The sequence below is a fragment of the Mustela erminea genome, chromosome 6 (assembly GCF_009829155.1).
Source record: "Mustela erminea isolate mMusErm1 chromosome 6, mMusErm1.Pri, whole genome shotgun sequence".
Classification (NCBI taxonomy): Eukaryota; Metazoa; Chordata; class Mammalia; order Carnivora; family Mustelidae; genus Mustela; species Mustela erminea.
Genome location: NC_045619.1, coordinates 108,783,721 through 108,807,794, shown reverse-complemented (window position 1 = coordinate 108,807,794; position 24,074 = coordinate 108,783,721). Strand labels below are relative to the sequence as shown.

At 44.5% G+C, this 24,074-nt stretch overlaps 1 protein-coding gene across 1 annotated transcript in view; it reads left to right on the top strand.

Moving 5' to 3' along the window:
- The window catches only part of BID (BH3 interacting domain death agonist), a 47,672-nt gene extending 26,969 nt beyond the window's left edge, over window positions 1-20,703 (top strand). Inside the window, exons 2-6 of the mRNA XM_032349268.1 lie at window positions 7,773-7,847; window positions 12,078-12,288; window positions 15,215-15,354; window positions 18,386-18,598; window positions 20,363-20,703. Coding sequence (XP_032205159.1) covers window positions 7,836-7,847; window positions 12,078-12,288; window positions 15,215-15,354; window positions 18,386-18,598; window positions 20,363-20,374 — 588 coding nt within the window. The 5' untranslated portion in view covers window positions 7,773-7,835 and the 3' untranslated portion in view covers window positions 20,375-20,703. The remainder of the gene's footprint in view (window positions 1-7,772; window positions 7,848-12,077; window positions 12,289-15,214; window positions 15,355-18,385; window positions 18,599-20,362) is intronic.
- Window positions 20,704-24,074: the final 3,371 nt, after the last annotated feature.

The window sequence follows — 24,074 nt, the reverse complement described above, 5'->3', positions numbered from 1 at the left end:
AATGGGTTCCCTGTTCACTCTGAAGTTTGAAAGGGTTCCTCAGATAGGGATAATCTTGTTCTTTTTTTTTTTTTAAGATTTATTTTATTTTTTTAGAGAAAGAGCACTAGCAGGGGGACGGGCAGAGGGCGAGAATCTCAAGCAGGCTCCATGCTGAGGGTGGAGCCTATTGTGGGGCTCAATCCCATGACCCTGAGATCACGATCTGAGCAGAAACCAAAAATCAGACATTTAACGGACTGCACCACCGAGGCACCAGGGATAATCTTTTCTAACAGAATTTTAGCCACAGGAGAAGCATTTGCCACTGTAAAAGGGAAAGCTTTGGTCAGAGAGAAAACATACCAAGTTATGACCAACTTTTTATCCTCAACACCCATGTTATGGGGAAACTATATTATAAAGTCCATTTATCTGAACAGCTCTCCCTGGATTGTACTTTGGGTGGGTGGGACAGGTGAGGTGGACAGTTTTTGTGGCCTTATTAATATTTCCACACTAGTATTGCTTCATGAATGCTGTCATTTTGTCAGTAGATCAACAGTGTAATGCATGAACAGGATAAACAGCAGGAATTTTAGAACTTCTAATAAGGCTGGGTTGTTATTTGGTCCAAACCAGAGTTCTCTTTTTATCAAACCACTGAACAATTATTCTATTTCCAATATTGTTTTCTCCTCTCTGGGGTCAGTTGGGTATCTCTGGTCAGTTTTTCCAAGTTACCATTGGTGAGAATATCCCTTTGGAACATGACAGAGGTTTGGCTACTGGTTCCCTTGAAAGCATGGTGTGTGTGTGTGAGAGAGAGAGAGAGAGAGAGAAAGAGAAACGTTGGCAGGGTGGTTTCCTTTGAATTCTAGGGAGTTTAGTCTGGAATGCCCTGGAATCTTAATAGCCAGAGGAGCCAGTAACAAAGTAGGGCATCCAGTAAATTATGGACATAGGAGCCTTTTAAAATTGTATCCCAAATGGGGGCAAGGACACTTCATTATTTTCATAATACTCCAAGGTCATGAGCTACACCAAAAGCATCCGGACTGTTGGTATAAACGTTTGCAGTTTTCCCCTGGGCTAAGGTACGCTTGAGTAAAGGCATGTAACTCAGCCTGTGGGGCTGCCATGGTAGGGGCGGTGGGAATGATAGTGCCGCTCGGTGCTTTCAGAAGGAGTTGCATGCGGTAGCATACCCCAAATGGTATTTACCATTTCCTCTTTATCAACAGGAATACTAAGAATGCCCTGGATAAATCAATTCCAGTGGGAAAAGAAATCTGCTTTTAGTGGAAATGGATGTCAGTAGTATATGGGAGTTAGGGACAGCAGGATGCCCTGGGATAACAGTGTTATTTCATTGCTCAGAGGTCCTGGACTAATGCCGCCCTCGGCCCGCAAGGACGACAATGAGCCTGGTATGGTGTTAATGCTTCATTTCCGTTTATTTAATCAACTTCCTTAGCTTATATACAGCAGGGTGACCAATAAGGGGTCAAGCAATGGGGAGAGCCAATGAGAGTCCTGTTACTATGCTGATTAAATTTGATACAGCCAATAACTATGTCCTCCTTTAGGCGGGCTTCACCAGAAAGTTCATTGTATACTTGCAGCATACTTTGCTAGCAGTGAGCCAAGCACCTTCTTGTAATGGCGGGGACTTTCCCGGCCGGAGGCAGTCCCCAACAGACTAACTTCCATCCTTGGCCACTGGGTTTTCTCACAGGTAAAACTGGGGCATTCCAGGGACTAGTGTAGGAAGCAATGAGGCTCACATTACATACTCTTCTGTTTTGGGCTTAATACCTGGAAGCTTGGCTGTCTTTGTTTATGTGTTGTTGATTAATGCTAAGGAGAAGTTTTGAGGAATCTCTTTGAATCTTGATGGGGGTGCACTGTGGAATCTGCCAATGATCAACCAAAGATTTTGCCTATAAAGAGAAAAGCAACTGATCCGACAGGAGTAAATGATCAGTGTCTCCAGATTCAGCTATAGAGAAGGAACAAATGAAAGATGTCAAAGGCTCATCTGATTTTTCTGGTTGGCTGTTTTGATTACTACTAAGAAATTCTAGAATTATTTACCCCTTTTGGGAGAAAGAAATTCCAACTTTTACTGGATACTGGATACTTTTCTAAAAAAAAATCTCACCCCAGCAAATGAATAGTGGTGGAAGAACAGAGAAAAGGTGGTGTATCTCTGAAGGGGTCTAGACAAAGGGAATAGATTCAGAGACAGGAACGTGTTGAGGTTTATGAGAGACCTCTACTATTTGAGCTGTTTAGTGCTCTGCAGCAGGGGGCCGCATCATAGCAGGGGGGCTGAGCACCGAAGAGTATGGCTCTGGTGTCATTATGGACACACAGAGATTAAGTCCTGATCTGGAGAGAGGTTTCCAAGTCAATTCAGAGGGAGGATGGGGAAGAGCCCCTGTAGTTTCTTGGAGCCTCATCATTGGGAAGTGCCATCCTGGAAAGGCTGGCTGTGGGGTTAAAGGCTCCTGAAGTGCTCAAGTTTGTAACGTTCTTTATTCCAGTGCCCTGGCTCTGTGCAATAATAATAGCAGAGACTAGGAGGTTTTGGGTTTCTTTAGGAGCCTTCATTTGCTGAAGTTGAAAATTAAGAATTTTAGCGGTTTTTTAGGTGACTTACCTGGATGCGAGCCAGCTGCTGTGGCAGATGAACTAAATCTGGAGTGGACATAGTTTCGCATTCCATCCTGGTCCTTTTTAACTTAAAGGAGGAAAACTAGCCCATTAACAAACAGAAATAAATGCTACCCAGGTGGATCACAGCTAAAGGAAGACAAGAACCTTGTTTGAAAACATTTTGGAGTTGATTGTTAATAGTCATGAGCAGGTTCATCAGGCTTTGTTTGCAAACCTGAATTTTATTCCAATCAGCAGGATTAGGAAAAGTTACTGTAATTGCCCATGAACATTTCCCAGTGAGTGTTCTAGTACCTTGCCCAAAATTAGGGGTTTGGTTATCTAAATCCCCTTCAGGATGTTCCACTGGGCTAGTTTCTTCCAGTGTTTAGCCTGGCCCTCACCAAGGAGCATGTGGACTAATTGATAAAAATTTGAGAAACCAGGTTGGTAAGTTTGAGTATGTTAAATTCTTTAGCAACCTACTGGGCCCTCAGTTACTTTAGGAAACTCTTTAACTATGGTTGGCAGTTTGGCCTTAGTCCAAGAAACATAAGAAACTTGGGGTTTATTGAGATCCTAGTAAGATTAATCTTTAAAGGGGCAAGGTTTAATAGGCTTAAGAGAGGAGAGAGTGGCAAGAGGTTTGGAGCTAAAGTAAGTGAAGTCTGGCAGAAAGAATAGAGGAAAATGGCATGTGAGCTGGGGCCTGAGGACAGGGGCCTCTTGTCTGGAAATAAGGGTGGGGGTGGGTGGGGGCTCCAGAAGCAGTTTTGACTTCTTTCAACTGTTTGCCTCAGTTAAGTTCAAAGTAGTATTTTGCAAAGAGGCAAATCTAGAATCCTGACATTTGGGAGCCTCAAGGTACCAATTAAAATAGACATCTGAGAGGCGCCTGGGTGGCTCAGTGGGTTAAAGCCTCTGCCTCCGGCTCAGGTCGTGATCTCAGGGTCCTGGGATCGAGCCCCGCATCAGGCTCTTGGCTCAGCAGGGAGTCTGCTTCTCTCTCTCTCTCTCTCTCTCTCTCTCTGCCTGCCTCTCTACTTGTAATGTCTGTCCGTCAAATAAATAAATAAAATCTTAAAAAAAAAAAAAATAGACATCCGGGGCATCTGGGTGGCTCAGTGGGTTAAAGCCTCTCCCTTCAGCTCAGGTCATGATCCCAGGGTCCTGGGATAGAGCCCCGCATCAGGCTCTCTGCTCAGTTGGGAGCCTGCTTCCTCCTCCTCTCTCTCTCTCTGCCTGCCTCTCTGCATACTTGTGATCTGTCTGTCAAATAAATAAATAGAATCTTTAAAAAAAAAAAATAGACATCCCCTTCAGTTTTTTACCCTTTTTAGGGGCTACAGCTTCCTAATTTAGAGTAAAACAAGTTTGGGGAGAAAAACTTCCTCATGGTCATTGACATTCTAAATTACTTTTAGTTAAGTTGGTCCACTTAGTTAGAAATGTACATGAGAAGGGAATGTATTTTTTATTTTTTATTTTATTTTTAGAGGGGAATGTAGTTTTTAAGCAGAAAAACCTGGCCAGGGTCTCAGAAGAAAGCCATTTGTATGACTGGAATCTCATTTCTTAGGTGTTTTTTGTTTCTCTAGAGCCAAAAGAAAAGTTCCTCAACAGCAGAGTTTCAATAGGAATAGCCTGGTCCCAAAGCAGTCAGACTGAAGGCCATCACAATTCCAACAGAACAGGAGATTCCTAAAAATGGAGTCAGACCAAAGGCCAAACAAGTACTCTCAGAAAGGACAAGACCTTAAAACAGGTCCCAAGTTTAAAGCCTGGAAAGGCTAAGCATAAAAAGCGCAGAACTCAAAATCCAGGAGAAAACTTACCCCCCAAAGACAGGGTCAGAAACCAGCAAGCCCGACTGACTCTGGGTCCCAGCACCTGCTCACTGCCCAGCCTTGCAGCTGTTGGGGGTCCCACTTCTGATCACCAAATACTGTTAACCTGAGAAATTAAACTGCAACTGATTTCACCAGCAGTAGTGGGCTTTTCTTCCCGAATAGCAGAGAATTGTAATTCAGGACAAGCAAGTTAGGCAAAACCGTAGGAAGTTCACAGAACAAGGACTGCTGCTGGGAGGTTAAAAGCAAGAAGCCCATTGCAGTAAACTGAGTATAGTGGCCTCTCATTGGCTGACTTTAAGAGTATGTCATTGGCTGGGTTGTTGCTGGGGCAGGAGGAAAACCTTTTTTGCTCCTGCTGGGGTCATGAGGTAGTGAAGTACTGTCAGGCTTGTAGGGTATAGTTCTTCCTGTTGGGTCCGAAATTCATGAGCAGGCGTAGGGCAGGAGAGCGCCCCCTGCTGGCCATGACTCCATTCTAAGCAAAGTTTCCTTTTATTCTCATTGTATCAAAGTCTGGAGGAAATCAAAGGTTTATGTGAATTATTTCCCTTTTCTTTTTTTTTTTTTTTTTTAAGATTTTATTTATTTATTTGACAGACAGAGATCACAGTAGGCAGAGAGGCAGGTAGAGAGAGAGGAGGAAGCAGGCTCCCTGCTGAGAAGAGAGCCCGACGTGGGGCTCGATCCCAGGACCCTGGGATCATGACCTGAGCCGAAGGCAGAGGCTTTAACCTCTGAGCCACCCAGGTGCCCCTATTTCCCTTTTCTTAAAAAAAAAAAAAAAAAAAGATTATTCATTTTAGAGAGAGCAAGCGTGGGCTTGAATGAGAGGAGGGCAAAGGGAGAAAATCTTCAAGCGGATTCCCTTTTGAACCGGGAGCTAGCTGCAGGGGCTCCATCTCACAACCCTGAAATCATGACCTCAGGGGAAGCCCCGAGTTGGACACTTAACTGACGGGAGCCACCCAGGAGCCCCATGTATGAATTAGTTCTTGAGAGAACAAGCTGGAGGCCAGGGTTCTGTTCACTGCACCTTTGTATTGGCAGTGACTTGTTGACATGGTTTGGCTTCTGTGGCCCTTTTCCTGGGGGCGTGTTCTGTTTTATTCTTTGTCCTGATTCTGATAATGGCTCCAGCTCTTGCCCTATGGAGGGCCTGTAGATGGCCCATAACGTAGCGTCCTTGTTGGTTCCCAGTTCAAATACATGTGAATCCTTTGCTCTTGACACCCCCAGGCCATACCCAGACATGGGGGTGGGCTCTTCTAGATTTCGCAGTGTGAGGGTTGGGGTGCAGCCTCTAGCTTTGCATGACTGACCCCCAAAGGCCGAAAGGAGCACCTGGGACTGGGAGATGGGCACATCTGAGAATAATTGTTTTCTACAAATGTGTGTGGCTACCTGGTATGGAAAGGCATGACTTCCATCGATGCTGGTCTTGGCCTCCTTTCCACTTGCATGTGGGAGCCTCAACTTTGCCTCCTACAGAGGAGTTGGTTGTCTGTTCTTTTTTTTTTTTTTTTTTTAATCTCCTCTACATTTAAGAACCAAGATAAAATGGCCAGATTTGGCTGTTTTTTACTGCACAAAATGACCGTTTGATTTGGTTCAACCTAATATTATGTGTAAACACACATATACACAGGGAGATACATTTTAAGGTAGTATTATATTGTTGATACTGTTCTATAGAAACCGTTGTTCAGGATCTCTCCTGAAGTTATGTATATTCCACTTCTTGGGCATAATCTCTTTGAACTCAATCCCCAGTTGCCTTTTGTCCAGTCAGTTGTTTATGAGGGTTATTGTGGTTGGAATAAATGCCATAGAAGAGATTTAATCTTTTGTGTAATTGTCAAATATATATTCTCTTTCATTCTTTCTTTCTTGGCCACCAAATGCTAAGAAAACATTTTATTTTCCTTTTTTTTTTTTTAAAGATTTTATTTATTTATTTGACAGAGAGAGATCACAAGTAGGCAGAGAGGCAGGCAGAGAGAGAGAGAGAGGAGGAAGCAGGCTCCCTGCTGAGCAGAGAGCCCGATGCGGGACTCGATCCCAGGACCCTGAGATCATGACCTGAGCCGAAGGCAGCGGCTTAACCACTGAGCCACCCAGGCGCCCAACATTTTATTTTCAAAGCTTCTTTTTCTTTACATTTTACAAGAGTTCTTTCTGTATGAATGCCACTGAAACCATGTGGCCTGTGGCTAGAAGTGGTCTGCCTGGCTGTCTCTTACTCCTCACACCTTATTCTTCCATCCAGATAAGCCAGGATCAACCCAGTACACTACCTGCTTCTCAGCATAGTTATGTGGAACAGAAGAGATAATGTGAAGGCTCTGAGAATGGTTGTACGCTGAAGGAAGGCTTGTGTAGTAGTCGTATCAGTGGTCATAGTAATCACAAGAGAGTCCCTGAAAGCTTCTAGGTATACTTCATTAGCTAACTTTCTTCTCTCCTTTTATTTTTTTTAAGATTTATTTATTTATTTATTTGACAGACAGAGATCAAAGGTAGGCAGAGAGAGAGGGAGGGGGAAGCAGGCTCCCTGCCGAGCAGAGAGCCTGATTCGGGGCTTGATCCCAGGACCCTGGGATCATGACCTGAGCCGAAGGGAGAGGCTTTAACCCACTGAGCCACCCAGGCCCCCCTCTTCTCTCCTTTTAAAAAGATTTTATTTATTTATTTGCAAAAGTATGCAGTGGAGGGGCAGTAGGGAGGGGCGGAGGGAAACCTAAGCAGATGCTGCACTGAGTCAGAGCCAACTTGGGGTTCAACCTCACGACCCTGAAATCACAACCTGAGCTGAAAACAAGAGTCAGGCACTTAAACAACTATGCCACCCAGGTGCCCCAGCTAACTTTATTCTTGTAGGAAAAGCGCTAATGTAAGTATTTGCTTAGAAAGAATTCATGAATGACTGCCCTATTTGCCTGATCAATGAGGTCTTGTGATCACTGAGCTCTGAGTGGGAAAGCTGAACTCTGAGGTTGGAGGACTGACCCTGGGGAGCTCTCAGTGCCTTGGTAAGTCTCCATGTTGAGGAAAATTTCACAGTCTTCTCACTTGGTTGCTGCCCAGGTTCCATGCTGAGAAAGGAGTATCCTGGGTGAGTGAGTCTGGGATGGGCAAGGTGTGAGCTTGACTTCTGTGGCTGGAGCACGCCTTAGAGCCAGGGCCCAGGATGGCACCCTTAATTCTCTCCTGAGGATCCCAGAGGGGGTGTCCCTGCAGGAAACAGCTGCCTACTCTGTGTGTATGTGTGTTCTCTTCCAGGCTGCTGACTTGGGACACCCACAAAGCCAGAAGCAAGTCGGAGCCTGCCAGACCACCTGTGCCATGGATTCTAAGGTCAGCTCTTGGGCTTCTCCTGGAGGAATGCTTTGGGAGGGGGAGTGAGTGTGGGAGCGAATGTGACCGGGGCCAGCTTGTTTGTCGTGTGTGTGCTGTCAGTGTGGACCCTGCTGACCCCTTCTCTGACAGTGCTGTGGGGAGAAGCCTCACATTCACAGCTTACTGGAGCACAGTAAAGAAGAAAGACCTTGCCTCCTCGTCCTCTTCCCTCTACCTTGTGCCTGGTTTCTCACAGGAAGGGCAAGGCAACTTTCTGATTCAGGACCATTTGGAAGCTCTAGAGTTCTTGGAAGCAATCCTCCCAAGGTCATATTGGCCATTCTCCTGGCTTCAGCAGGATGGTACCTAAATGGCGTTCTCTGTACTCCCCTTTTAACTAGCTGGATGAGAAAATCATGGCTTATCCAGTCAAAAGCTCTCTATTCATCTACTTCCTATATAGTTTTTCTATTTCCCTTCTTTGCCAACTTCTGTAGAGGCCCCCAGCTCCAGAGGCTCCTCTGTGTCCACGTTGTGTGCAGCAGCCTTTGTCCTCACCCGCTATTGGGGGAGGTATCTGCAAAAAGTCTAAGGATGGTAAACTTGGTGGCCCACCATTTCCGAATTCATAGCAACGCCTAGCCCCTGGCAGGTGCTGGAGGTGTAGTTGGATGCTCTCTTGAAGAGCGGAGACCGTGAGGCTTCTCAGCTGGGTATCCAGAGTGTCCGAGACATGGCAGGCTCAGCAGAGGTGGTAGCTGCTTGGCCAAAAGAGTTCAGCAGCTCCTTTTGTCTGGATAAAGGTCTATTTCGGTATCCAGAATTCCCTTCCGTTCGGCACCTTTCCTGTCCATTCTGGTCTTCTCCGTGTATGTATATATGTATAAGGTTTCCTTTAGTTTTGCTTGTAGGGCAGGTCTACTGCTGTACTGTGGTTGATCTTACTTATTTAATTTTTTGTAAGTAGGCCTCACAGGGCTTGAACCCTGAGATCAAGACCTGAGCTGAGATCAAGAGTCAGTCACCACGTGCCCCTATTTATTTATTTCTTTTAAGTAAATCCTGCGCCTAAGTGGGGCTCGAACTCAGGATGCTGAGATAAAGAGCTGCGTGCTCTACCTACTGAGTTAGCTGGGTGCCCCCATTCTTGTCCCTTTTAACTTGGCAACTGTTGTGTCCTTTCCTGTATTGTGGAGATGTCTGCCTTAGAACAGCATTGCTATGTCATGCTGTGTGGCTCTTGAACTTCCACGAGTGCTTTTGTCCACCTTGTCCATCTCTCCTGAAAACCTTCCAGTGGAGGAAGGGGGATAGAATTACTCCCAGTGTTTTCTCTTTTTCAAGGTGAGAAAACAAAGATGCACAAGTTGCCCAGTGTCCCATAGAGCTGGGGTTCACAGTGAAACTCTGAACAATTTCCTCTTACATTTCAGAGTTTGGCCCCCATCACAGTTTTCATTCTGTTGTAGATTTTTCTAACTTTTTTTCTTTGGAGGCTTTTCCAGTTTTTAAAAATTTGTGGCAGAATACATAGCATAAATTTTACCATTTTAACCTTTTTTAAGAACACAGTTCACCAGCATGAAGCACATTCATGTTGTGGTGACACCATCACCACCATCCACCTCCAGAACTTTTCACCTGTTCAGCTGAAACTCTGTCCCTTTTAAATAGTAACTCCCATCCTGCTGTCCCCGTTTGTGGCAGCTCCCTCCACTCTCTGTCTCTGAATCTGACTACTCTCGGTCCCTCAGAGAAGTGGAGTCAAGCAATATTTGTCCTATTGTGTGTCTGACTTACTGCATTGAACACCATGTCTTTGTGTTGGTTTTGGTTTTTCGTTTTTTTTTTTTTTTTTTAAACTGCTACGGTACCGTTCATGCACATTTTAGCACTTTTTAAAAAATTTTTTTAAATTTTGAAAATATTTTATTTATTTATTTGTTTATTTGACAGAGAGGAGAGAGCACAAGCAGGGGGAGCAGCAGAGGGAGAGGGAGAAACAGGCTCCCTACTGAGCAGGGAGCCTGACATGGGGCTCGATCTCAGGACCCTGGGATCATGACCTGAGCCGAAGGTGGACACTCAACCAGGCGCCCCCATTTTAGCATTCTTTTTTGATTTTTTTTCTTTATATTTAGAGAAACAAAATAAGTACAATTGGTTTAGGTTTTTTTTTTGTTGTTGTTGTTGTTTTTAACTGTTTGTACGGTGCTGTTTTTGCCAGGTTTAGGCACCTGGATTGTTCTAGTTTGTTAAAACACATTGGATAGCTTTCCATTTTTTTTCTCTACTCTGAAACTGATTTTATAGCATGAGATTTACTTTTACATATCTCCCTTTTTTTTTTTTAAGATTTATTTATTTGAGAGCATGAGTGGGAACGGGCAGAAGAGGGAGAGACTCTCAAGCAGACTCCCCACTGAGTGTGGCCCAACGTGGGGCTTCATCCCATGACCCTGAGGTTCATGATTTGAGACGGAACCAAAAGCCGGTTGCTTAACTGAGCCACCTCGGTGTCCCTTTATCATTTCTCTTAATATGCTTTTTCCTGTGATTTAGAAGGATAGATGGCTGTCAAATCTTATGTCTTTCCAGACATCCATTTCAACTTTTATCACTGGAAGAGCAGAAAGAGTCACAGATGGGCATCTGGGTAGCACAGTAAGTTGAGCGTCCAACTCAGCTCAGGTGGGGAGATCCAACCTCATGTCAGGCCCCAGGCTCAGTTTGGAGTCTGCTTGAGATTCTCTCTTCCTCTGGCCCTCCTGCTCATTTGTTCATTCATTCTCTCTTTCTCTCTCTTAAATGAATACGTAAATCTTTTTTTTTTTTAAGGTTCCAGTTTCAAACTTGATTTCTCACAAGCTCTGTTTGTTTTTGGAATTAAATACTATTAGCTCTAAGCCCACCAGGTTTAGTATAGCCTGTTCTTGACTTGTGCCTATCTAACAGTGTCTATCCAGCTGCTTTTCAGCGGGGACTGAGCATTCACAATCCAGCCCCAGCCCTCCTTTCTTCTCTCCAGGCCAAGACATCTCCTTCAGGTAGAAATGAAGGGTGTTCTTGAGTTTCTGAGCTGTCTTGTGCCTCCTGGCCTCAACGTACCGAATTGTAAGAATCTGATACAGTAGAGCTTTTATATGATATTTCCCCCCTTTTAAGAAATAATTCTGGAGAAGGAAAGGCTGAATCACAATACATAAGCACCTTGTTTTTTGCATTTCATTTATTTAAAACAATCTGCCCTCTAAAAACTGTCCTTAAAGTTTTTTGAAATTTTTTAATGAAAAATTTTCAGAACTTAGAAGACAAATAAATGTTACCAACACCTTCATCTTCTTCTGCTGAGCTTCTCTTCTAGCCAAGTATGTGCCTGTTACATTTTCCTGGGTGATCTCAGTATCCCCAGCCTTCTGGATGATTCCCTCGCTCATCCTAGGTCTTTGCTTGCTCCAAGCACAGCTGGCTGCTGGGGTAGAAGCACTCACCTTTGTTTGCCAAGAACACTGTCCCAGGACAGTCAGTACCCCAGAAACAACCCTCCTGGCTCCCAGAGAACAGATGCTGAGCTGAGCTCCCACAGCAAGTGGTGCTGGCAGATGAGGGGCTGAGCCCCTTGTGTGAGAGCAGGAGCCATCCCCATATATCTATATTGTGGTGAAGGTCCATATCCTCCTGAAGCAAACCAAGCCTGCCCAAAGGGAGGCATTATCTGTGGTCATTACTGCCCAGGATTTATGGAAAATGGGCTGTCATACAATGCATCTTAGCCCACAAAGGAGACTGTGAAGAATAAAGAGCTTCTAACTGCTGGTTGCATAGCTGATCGGGTGGGCTGAAGGTGCTAAAAGAGACATGGGAGTTAGCCAAAGCATGCAGGTGTAAGGATGGCATCCAGTTGATATTTGCTGACTTCCCTAAAACAGCCTTTGGACCTTCTTCCTCCAAAAGCAAGCTCACCCCAGGTCAGTGTTTTCAGGATATCATGCAAATGTCTGCAGACTTAGAACTTTTTCTTTGGCACCTACGGGGGGCACTGCTTAAAGCAGGCACTGACTGCAGACTTGGCCTCTGCCCACTGGGTCTCACTGTCTGTCAGGCCCACAGGGTCATTCGGACATCTTGGCCCAGTAAGCTATTTGAGGCCCAGCTGTCCCCAGAGCTCCTGCCAAGCTCAGCTGCAGGCAGGGCCTCTGGGCCTGGCCTGGGTTCCTACATGTCTTTCTGACTCCCTTTTTATCTTAGGTCAGCAATGGTTCAGGCCTCCAGGATGAGCGCATCACGAACTTGCTGGTGTTTGGCTTCCTCCAAAGTTACTCCGACTCTAATTTCCACAAAGAGTTGGAGGTCCTGGGCCGGGAACTGCCCGTGCCAGCTCACCTGCAGGAGGAGCAAGACGATGGGCTGCAGACAGACGGCAACCGCTGTGGCCACTTCCTGGCGAGTGAGGAGAGAGGTAGGCATCTGACGCAGCAGCCTCTGCCCCAGATCTGGGCTTGCTGTCTCCAGAAACCTGTAGAGAACCCAAGTTCTGGAAGGGAGCTTGGGGCTGTCTCCCACCTTGTGTCAGTCCATCATAGATGTTTGTGTCATATGGTGGCTTGATCTGGACTTGACGACGCCAGTGACACAGGCCTGATTGAGTTTCCACTTAGGTGATTTCCAGACTGCACCTCTCCTCACCCTCATCCCTATGCTATCCCTTCCAAGTGCACTTTTTACCCTTCTCTGCCATTGGTGCAGCCTCCACAGATGGAGGCCATCCTGAGGTGAAGGCTGAGGGAGCAGGGCTGGGAAGCATGTTCAGAATCTGCCTCTCCTGGATTCTGAGCACATTAGAATTCCATGAGGAACATCTTCATAATGCGTAGTCCTTGGGCCCAACTCCAGCTGCCTGAACCAGTGTGCTCTAGGGTGGTAAAACTCCCAGGTGTCTATGAGGAATATGCCCCGGTGAGAATCACTGCCCTAAAAGCCTAAGGTGACTCGTGAAGACCTGGACCCAGGCCTCCCAACCTAGCAGAGAGCCGAGTCAAATCCTTCCTCCTGTGGCCCAGCAGTCTCCCAGCATTGGATATCGCACTGCCCTCTGGTGGCCATGGGGCAGACCGACAGCTGATCCAGCCTTTGGACCTCCAGCTCTATCTTAACTTGGGTGGATGGAATATGGCCGGAGTTACCCACGAGCCAGGGTGTGCCAAAGACTTTCTGTGGTTTAGAACCCAGGCAAGTTTAGGGGTGGCCCTAGACTTAAGTTAGAGCAACTGGTCCTCTCTGGAAAGGCTTAGGGAGGGCATGGGGGCAGGAATGGCTTGGTTCTCAGAAGCTGCTGCAGGGGTAACTGCAACCAGAGGCTCCCGCCTGAGCTGTCCTTTGCTCTTCCGTACCATTCCTTGCCCTTAGACTGCAAAGCCTGGCTTCACTCAAAGGGCATTTGTAAAAGTGATTATGGGGCTGTATACCATCCCTCACCTCTGGGAGAAAACTGGCCTGTGGGTTAAGTACCTGACAAGATTTGGAAGCAAAAGGCAGAATAGAGGCTCTGTTTACCACAGTTCCATTGGTGAATTAATTTACTCAGTTGAATACTGATTGAATCTGCCAGGACTCCTAAAGTTTGCTGGAACAAAGTAGAAAGGCTCAGAGAGGTCAGTGAGGCCATGAGTGCAGTGGGAGCTCTGGGGAGTCAGGAGAGTCTGGTTGGCTGGAACTGCAGTTGAGCTGGCTTGTGGAGGAAGGGGTACATTTTGGTTCTTTGGAAACTGGTAAGAGGCGATGGTAACAGCATCAGCAGACACTTGCAGGCGGAAAGACTGTTGAAAGGTCGTGTGAATAGTTGGGTTTGGCTAGTGTGTTTGGAGGGAATAGTACAAGTTAAGGTCCAAGGTGTTTTGAGGCTGGGCTTCAGCTTGTCACTTCAGCAGCTGCGAGCCCATGAAGGAGTAGAGAAGTGACATCCTAGCCATGCTCCACGGGTCATGGTGAAGACCAGTGAGGGGCAGGTGAAATGCTGAGGGCACAGTGTCCCAACTAGTGCCCCCGACCCCCTCAGAGCCTCTTTCACTCTTGCACCTCCATGCCCAGCTTGCCACAGCATATCGTGGAGAGTGGGCAAGGGCCTGGCAGGCAGCGAGAGGAGGCTTGGAGCTTGCCATCATGACCCAGGTGAGAGCTGGCAGAGAACCCATACCTGGGTGGGGGCGCTGGTGACAGTAGGACGGACAGGGGTGTCTGTGCTCTGAGATAAGACGGGACGCCTACTTGCATCACATGATGTGATAGCTGCAAGCACTGCAGAGGTTGAGATGTCAATCCTGGGTAAATAAGAAGCCAGAGCGAAGGTGCAGACACAGAAAAAAATAGATTTCATGGGGGAAGTAACCACAACTGGCATTTATTGAGAACTTACTAGGAGCTTGGTACAGGATACGTTCATTGACTCATTAATTTGTGCAGTTTATTGAGCACCTCCTGTGTGCCTTGCCTGTTTTCAGTGCTGTGTATTTCAGTAAACAAAACATTTAAGAATCAGAGCTCTTGGGGCGCCTGGGTGGCTCAGTGGGTTAAAGCCTCTGCCTTCGGCTCAGGTCATGATCCCAGAGTCCTGGGATCGAGCCCCGCATCGGGCTCTCTGCTCGGCGGGGACCCTGCTTCCCTTCCTCTCTCTCTGCCTGCCTCTCTGCCTACCTGTCATCTCTGACTGTCAAATAAATAAATAAAATCTTTAAAAAAAAAAAAACAAAAAAGAATCAGAGCTCTTAGGAAGCTTACCTTCTGGCAAGGGACTCAGACCAAGAATATAGATAAATGGTGTAGTAGTGAGTGCTGAGGGAGGAAAAAGAGGGCGGAGGGCAGATGGCAGGGCAAACAGGGTTGGTCTCAGACAGAGAGAAGGAGCTGCCCTTTCTGGCAGATGAGCGGCTATAACTCGGGCTGGTGGCAGAGCCTTGGCCCTTATGGAGGCTGACACCTGTCATGTGATGGGGCAGAGAACTGGCAGCCAGGAAGGGTGCCGTCAGATTCATGCCTCAGCCGCCCATGGTCACAGACGCCCTGGTGTCACTGTCCTTTTCACAAGCAAATGTTGACTCTGTGTGCAGGGAGGGACCTGCTTCTCCAGTCTTCCTGCTCACTTAGACCCTTTCCTGGCCCCAGTACCCTGCCCTGGCTGCCCTCAGCTGCAGCTTTCAGGTCTTCACACTGCAGCTCTTCTAGAATAGACCACATGCTCAGCAAGCCCACTCTGGTGAGCTGTATGAATGGGCTCACTGTCTTCCAAAGCAGAATCCCTTTCTATTTCTGGTACGGGGTGGAGTGGGAGGGGTCAGACAGGGCCGTTGTCTGAATCCGCTGTGTCTCTGTGCCCCTGCCTGAACATTTAGATTCTCAGGGTCAAGAGGAAATCATTCAGGATATCGCCAGGCAGCTCGCCAAAATAGGGGACGATATGGATCGCAGCATCCACCCAGGACTGGTGAATAACCTGGCAACACAGTTCATGAATAGGAGACTGTCGGAAGAAGTAAGTGAGAAAATCCACCACTGCCTTTTCTGGGTTAGTCAGGAAGTATGAGAACTTTTTTCAGTGGTCAAGTTTTTTAAAATTTTAATTCCAGTGTAGTTAATGTTGACTTATATTAGTTTCAGGTATATAATATAGTGATTCGATAGTTCTATATATGACTCAGTGAACATCAAGATAAGGGTGCTCTTAATCTCCTTCACCTATTTCACCCATCCCCCACCCACCTCCCCTGGTAACCAGTGGTTTGTAAGAATCTGTTTTTTAGTTTGTCTCTTTTTCCCCTTTGTTTGTTTTGTTTCTTCAATTCTACATATAAGCCAAATCATACTTGTTTGATTTATGGCTTCTACATATAAGCCATATCTTATTTGTTTTTCTTGACTGGGTTACTTCACAGCGTAATATTCTGTAATATCCATGTTTTTGCAAATGACAAGCATTCATTCTTTTTTATGGCTGAATAATATTCCATGGTATATATACCATATCTTTTAAAAAAAATTTTATTAACATATAATGTATTATTTGCTTCAGGAGTACAGGTCTGTGAATCATCGGTCTTACACAATTCATAGCACTCACCATAGCACATATCCTCCGCAATGTCCATCACTCAGCCACCCTATCCCTACTTTCCCACCCGCCAGCACCCCTCAGTTTGTCTCCTGAGATTGAGTCTCATGGTTTGTCTCCCTTCCCCATCACTTCTTGTCTTACTTTTTCTCTCCCTACCCCCACGATCCCCTGCCCTGCCTCTCAAATTCCTCATATCGGAGAACATATAATTGTCTTTCTCTGGTTGACTTATTTTGCTTAGCATAATAACCCCTAGTTCCATCCACATCGTTGTACATGTCAAGATTTGGGGGTTTTTTGATGGCTAAATAGTATTCCACTGTATATATATACCACATCTTCTTTATCCATTCATCTGTTGATGGATATCTAGGTTCTTTCCATAGTTTGGCTATTGTGGACATTGCTGCTATAAACTTTCGTGTACACGTGTCCCTTCAGATCTCTACATTTGTATTTTTAGGGTAAATACCCAGTAGTGCAATTGCTGGGCCGTAGGGTAGCTCTATTTTCAACTTTTTGAGGAACCTCCATCCTGTTTCCCAGAGTGGCTGCACCAGATTGCATTCCCACCAACAGCATAGGAGGGTTCCTCTTTCTCCGCATCCTCACCAATACCTGTTGTTTCCTTACTGGTTAATTTTAGCCATTCTGACTGGTGTGAGGTGGTATCTCACTGTATACCACATCTTCTTTATCCATTTATCAATTGATGGACACTTGGGCTGCTTCCATAATCTGGCTATTGTAGATAATGCTGCTATAAAAATCCCTTCGATTAGTGTTTTTGTATTCTTTGGGTAAGTGTCCAGTAGTGCAATTACTGGAGCACAGGGTAGCTCTATTTTTAATTTTTTGAGGAACCTCCATACGTTATCCAGAGTGGCTGCACCAGTTTGCGTTCGCACCAGCTGTGCACAAGAGTTCCTTTTTCTCTGTATCTTCACCAACATCTGTTGTTTCCTTTGTTGCTGATTTTAGTCATTCTGGCAGGTGTGAGGTGATATCTCATTGTAGTTTTGATTTGCATTTCCCTGATGATAAGTGATGTTGAGCATCTTTTCATGTGTCTGTTGGCCATCTGTAGGTCTTCTTTGGAAAAATGTCTGTTTATGTCTTCTGCCCTTTTTGAATTGGATTCTTTGTTTTTTAGGGTTGTATAAGTTCTTTATATATTTCGGATAATAATCCTTTATCAGATATCTCATTTACAAATATCTTCTCCCATTCAGTAGGTTGTCTTTTAATGTTCAGTTGTTAATTAAACCATCGAGGTCTGTCCTCTCTCTCCTCTCAGACAGACCAGTGTCCAGTGAGGTGCCTCAATTCATGACTCCCTACAAAACAACTGGAAATAGAATCATAGCGTGGTTAATTGTCTTTCAGAAGAATCAACTTACTTGACATTTAGGAAACTTGAACCTTAAGTCAGAGTCAAGCAGATTAACAGATCTAAGCAGATTAACAAAATGTATATGACTCTTCCACAAATAACTTATTCTTTGTTCAGTTTCGGAGAGTTGAATAACAATGTAAGTAGAGAATGTCAAGACACAAGAAAAGTGACATTTTATTTAGCCTGCTACTCTTAACTTGATGGTTATAATCAATACACATATACTAACAGAGCTTCCAACCCTTACTGGTACCTTATAAGGTACTCTGCCCTTCCTGAAGAAGCATAGTGGGAGAGAGAACTGTCCCAAGGCTATTAAATCTATGTCTATAGGAGTTCAGAGGAGAGAAGGGTTCCATCCTTTGACTACCAGATGAAAATGCAAATGCTCCTCACTACACAGAAATGTATTTGTCCTCCAAGTTTCAGTCAGCCAGGTCAGCCTCTACCTGCAAGCAGGTCTCCACTCCAGGGATCTCTCCTCTGGAGTTCTCCAGCAGCTGTCATAGACTTGGTAATGTGTTCTGCCTTAGGCCCTCTCCCACAGTGTTAACTGAACTTCGCATCTGAGTTGATGAGCTTGAAGGTCCTTTCCGGTCTAATGGTCTATGGGCCGCCCCTGCCACCTAGGCTAGGTGAGAATGGCACATTTAGGCCCCTTCATCCCCTTCCCTGGAGCTAGGTCTGCACCAGTAAGATAGGTCTAAGACATCTTGGGTAGTTAACTAATTCTTGACTTCAAGTAAGTGCCTTAGAGGCAGGGAAGGACTTGGGCTTCTTCAGTTCCATTGTCTAAATTTTACACACATGCCCCACAAAAATGGATTTGGTGAATGAGTGTCCAGCTGTGGGGAATGTGCCCAGTCTCCCTTTTTCATTGTCTCTCAAAATTAAATCATTTCTCATTCTCTTCTCCAACCTCCTCAGCTGCTTAATACGTTCCTTCCTGTGAAATGAAAGCATGCTTCCTTCTACTTAACATTGGAGGACTGTTTTCCTCTCATAGGCAGATATTAGTAAACTTGGTGCTGTGTGACCCTGTTTTCACCCCTGCAGGACAGAAGGCAGTGCCTCGCTGCTGCGCTGGAGCGGGTCATGCAGACTTACCCTACAGACATGGAAGATGAGAAGACCATGCTGATACTGGCCATGTTCTTGGCCAAAAAGGTGGCCGATCACACACCATCCTTGCTCCGTGAAGTCTTTCGCACAACAGTGAACTTTATTAACCAGAACCTGTTCACCTACGTGAGGAACTTAGTCAGAAATGTAAGAACCAATGATGTCAGCTCGTTGGCATTTCACTAAATCCTCTTGGTTTCTGCCTGTTCCCTTTAAGGTTTGGAAACCCAACAGAACTCAGGGCTTTTATCATCCTTTCTCCCTCTGTTCTAGTGACCAAACCACAAGAAAGGCTTTGGGATCTTCTTGCTTAGGTAGAAAGGCTTGGTTTTGCTTCTGTGAGAAAGTTGTATTGTAGATGGTGGTAATGAGCACCTAATGACCTTTTGAGCTCCATCAACATTATTTTTAAGACGAGCTACTATCAGAACATACTTCATAGGTATACTATGCTATACTATTGCTCGAATCAGAATAGGATGGTGTAGGTGGGAGTGGAGCATGAAAGAAGGTGTATCCTCAGCTGAGCTGCTTCCATCTGCTCTCACCTTGTCACAAACATGAAGTATAATTTACTTTTTTTTAAAAGATTTTATTTATTTGAGAGAGAGAGAGCACAAGCTGGGAGGGAGGGGTAGAGAGAGAAGCAGGCTCCCCGATGAGCAGGGAGCCTGAGGCTTGATCCCAGGACCCTGGGATTTTGACCTGAGCCACCAGGTGCCCATAATTTACATTACCAAACAGGATGCTGGGGAGAGACCAAAACAGTCAAAGGGGAGAAAAACTAAAATCTTCTCCATAAAACCTGTCCAAGATATTAAAAATAAGTTCTTTATGATGCTGCCCAAGAAGGGCCAATTCTTAAAGTTTGTTGCTTCACTTTAACTGGAAATTAAGTAGATGTATCTTACTGTAAATTTGAAAATAATAGCAAATGTTTGGGATTTTGTGTGTCAGAGATATAACCCAGGCATCTAACCCTGTTAATATTTACTGGTGAGTCTCAACACCTTTTTTGTATCTGCCATGGCCTTCATACACGCCAGCATTTTTCTAAGCTTTTTTTTTTTTTCTTGAGAGAGAGAGAGAGAGACTGCACGCAAGTTGGAGGGAGGAGTGGAGGGAGAAGAAGACTAGGAAGTAGGCTCCATGCCCAGTGCAGAGCCTGATGCAGGGCTCAATCTCATGACCTGAGCCAAAATCAAGAGTTGGAACAATGGACTAAGCCACCCAGGTACCCTGCCGGCATTTTAAAACAGGAGAATGAATATAAATCTTCACTCAAGTATATTAAGTCAAGCTGAGTTATTAAGAAGAAGGTAAGCCTGAGAAAGTTCCTGGACAGCTTTCAACAACAACCATCTAAAGGGGGAAAAGTGAGCAAGATGTCATGGCAATCTTTATTAACAGCTTACTAAATACTGAAGGGATGAGGGGCCCCTGGGTGATTCAGTCAGTTAAGTGCCTGCCTTCAGCTCTGGTCATTATCCCGGGGTCCTGGGATAGAGCCCCACATCAGACTTCCTGCTCAGCGGGGAGTCCTCTGCCCCTCCCCCAACTCGTTATCTCTCTCTCAAAAAAATAAATAAAATCATTAAAAAAAAGTACTGAGGGAATGAAACAGAATCTCCATTCCTCAGACCCACTAAGGTGCTTCTTGGTACTGTAAGTGACTCAACAGATGTGAAGATCTAGATCTCAGCACCTGGGAAGCCTGTTTCTGTGGTTGTTCCCATCTAGCAAGGAGGAGGATACAGGGCTCAAAGGATGACAGGACTCCAGAGACTCCAGAGAGTGTGTACAAAACTTAGCTTTACTTCTGTTGATTGTGGCTCCAGAGTCCTTAAGAACTGAATCCTGGTTTGTGAATTAGACTGCTTAATTCCGGCTTTTTTTCCTTTCCTGCTGTAGGAGATGGACTGAGTGGACACCTCTGCCGAAGCAAGACTGGTTAAAACTTGATATGATGACAACAAAGCAGCTGCCTCTAGCTGAGATGGAGCTATAGCCACTTAAAGTTCTTAGAGAAGATACTCATGAGATAATAGCTATTTATTTCTATTTTAAAGATGTTTTAAGCTTGTGATCCATTTAGACATCTTTACATTAACATACTTGAATGGAAATATTGCACATTGTTGAATGAGTTTCATACCATCTTCTAAATCCACTACACATTGTGCATTTATCTCATTTCAGTTGTACTGTTCTTCACTTGAAAATTAAATTTAAGAACAGATTGTAAGACAGAAGAAAAAAACCACAATGTTTTTTTATTGTTGTTAAAAAAAAAAAAAAAAACCCAACTTTACTGTTTGTTAAAGTGGAACCTTGCGGCATGGTCTTATAGCAGGCAAGATCGGGTTTGAGGAGAGCAAGGACTGGAGACGGATGCATATACCCTCACGAATGAAAAATTCTTCTCAAAGTAGGGAACATCGTAATACTAAGGAAATAACAATCTTCCCATTTAAAAACCAACCACTGTTGTTACCGTGCATATGACCCTTTGGGGAAGCATATGGACAAGAGTAATTAGGTACGGAAAAATAACTTTCTTGTTACCAAAAACACTTTTCTGTTCCTTGAGAGTTTAATCAGAGGGGAAAAAACGAGGGGCACCTGGGTGGCTCAGTCGGTGAAGTGGCTGCCTTTGGCTCAGGTCATGATCTTGGGGTCCTGGGATCAAGTCCTCCCTCTCCCTCTGTTCTCTCAAATAAATAAAATCTTTAAAAAAGAAAAAAAAAAAAGAAAAGAAAATGACTGCACTGTTCAGCATTAAATGCATACCACACCAGGGCTGGGTTGCAACCTGGTTATCTACAATGTGTAGCAAATACTAAAAGCTGCGCAGTATGAAGGCCACCATTTGGAAATCAATCTTCTAATAACGCTGTTACGAATGTTTTGGAGTGAAAAAAAATTTTTTTTTAAGGATGTATGAGGGAAACAAATCAAATCACACATACATACCCATCCATACATGTATCAAAGTGTTCAGATTCTCACTAGGGAGAGATACTTTCTTCCAAAAGAAATAACTTAAATACCAAGAGTCAATGCTAAGGGAAAAGGGCTCTAAAACAAATCATCCCAGACTCTGTTGTAGTACAACTTTTCATGACACTTTCACCTGCCATTGTTTTTGCTTAAATTAACAGGCCACCATTTTAATTCAGTTTATACACACTTCTTGGTGTACTTTTTTTTTTTTTTTTTCAGGCCAAGTTAGAGTTTTTCAGCCCATAAAGCAAAATTATCACCTTTTGTCCCCAAGCTGGCATTATGAAGAGTCCATTGTATCAAAAACAAGTGGTCCAGTCTTGGGCACATCTCAGCCACAATGACTCAGGCATATCCTGGAAGTTGGTGGATTTTACACTGGGAAAATAATCCTCTTGGATAGAAAATTTTAATTGAGATGTTTCATCCTGTCTTTTAAATATTTGAATTAAGTGATGGAAATTCCCTGGTTAAAGAGAAACAACTTTCTTCTCCAGGAGATGCTTGGCGTATTTGAAAATCAGAAGGACTATTCATCTGATCAGAAGGTCCAATCATTCCTGATCTCACCAGACAGGATCCAGAACTGCGGAGATGCTCAGGGCTGCCTTAAAGGGTCACAGCGCCAAAGCCTGCTATTATTTCCGCAATTTCATTGCTCACTGGGAACCTGAAAAGGGAGTGTCCTTTGGATGTTACGATCATGTTTTCAGAACCCGAGGGCAAAGCAAGTAAGTGGGTACTTACGAAGACCACAAGATTTTCTGAAATGATCCCTCCGAAGTCAGAGCATAAGGTTACCATATGAATAGAAAGAGGAGTCCATCAGTTATCTTCAGATCTCACTTTATTTTAACTTCCAATGTGTTCTCCCCAACACACTGTGCCTAACAAAGCACAATTCATAGATAGGAATTTTGTTCCTTTCCCCTGATGAAGAGTTGACTGGCCAAAAGGCCAGGAGGGAAAAGCAGCCAGAATAACCCACATAAATGGAGCAAACCAGAGCTGTGAATGAGGAGAGCTAATGGAAATTCATACAGAAAAAGGAAATACGTGCAATTATGTGAAATGCTTAGGTAAGTTACCAAAATTACCATTTAATTCCAGTAATTTTGAGGAGATGAGAGCATTGGAACCAATAATACATTGAACTCAGTCAAGGAACGAGGTAGGAAGAGGCACTTTTAATATGAAGAAAAAGAGAAATGGAAGGCTAGGTAGGATAGCAGGAAAAACACAGGTCTAGGGAAAAAAAATTCTATCTTTTCCTTTGGTGTTGGCCAAGGACCAATCTATGTAATAGGATTATCTAGCTAGAAATCAGGAACCAGGTTATTCCGGACTCTGAAATAGGAAAGATTGTACTGCAACTTCCTTTTATTCCTGGAACATAGTAAAATGTCAGAACTTTTGTTTATAATAATACACCGATTAGCCAATTTCTCCTAGTGGTGCAAAGAGCACTCACTGAGCAAAATTACTACAAAATTTCCCTTAAGAAGCTGAGAAGGGGGCAGGGATCACCTTAAGCCAGCTGTTGCTTTTTAACTTATTACAAGGCCTTGCAAATATCCCTGAGAACATTTCCAACCTGAGCTTACGACTGGAGCAACTGCCTGGCTAGAGCTATTGCAATGTAAACATAAACATGTAGAGAACCCTACTGGTTTCAATTCACAGGAACATGGCAAGCCAGGCAGAGGCTAAATAGTCTTCTGTAAATAAAAGGAAGACATGCTATATTACTTTAGTTAAATGACTGACCATTTCCACTCTATGGAGCTGTGTATATGAGGTAACTAAGAAATAGTGGCTAAATTTTAAGAAATGTGTGTTCTATAGCCAAGGCTACTATTAACTTTACATTCCCTAGTGTGCTGTGGAATAGAACAGAAGATTTTTCACTGGAAAGTCCCCTACTGTCAGCTTCTGAGCAAGATGTGCCTGGCCAGCTCTCTCAAGCTGCTGACCTCTTGGGTCTTGAGAGGCCAAGCAATGCTCAGAGGTATCCCCCACTTCACAATTCCTGGCATAGGCAGGAGAAAAGGAAAAGAAGGAACAGATGAAGGGAGAGAAAGTGTCAAGGTGCTGCCTTCAAATTCACTGGAAGATTCCCGTGTCAGACTGGTTTACCCTTGTTAATGAGCAGAAAGATGTACTATCTGACATGTTAGCTGAAAAAGCTAACAAAAGATCTGTATCAGCAGTAACTGCTAATTCTGTAGCCAGAAGGCATCTCCTTCAGTATTTAAGGGGAAAATACCTGGTATAATCAGAAGTTGGGAATAACCCTGGACATAAACTTCGAACATGCTCACTACTTAGGACTATGCCATACCATTGTACAAATCAAGAAAAGTCTCCCTTCAGTCTGATGCAGTTGGCTGCCCTAGTGCAGTGTATGACTGGCACAACCATTTGTCAGGAGCCTAGCAGCCCTGCTTGACATGGTCACAAAAATGGTAAAAACCAAGAAAAGCACTAGACTTGGAGTCAGAAATAATTCATACCCTCGCCTTTGCCTCTCCTATGCTAGAAGACCTTTGAAAAGTCATTAAACTCTGAGGTTTCCTCACTCTGTAAACTGGGGAGAAGGAATATGAATAGAATTCCAACT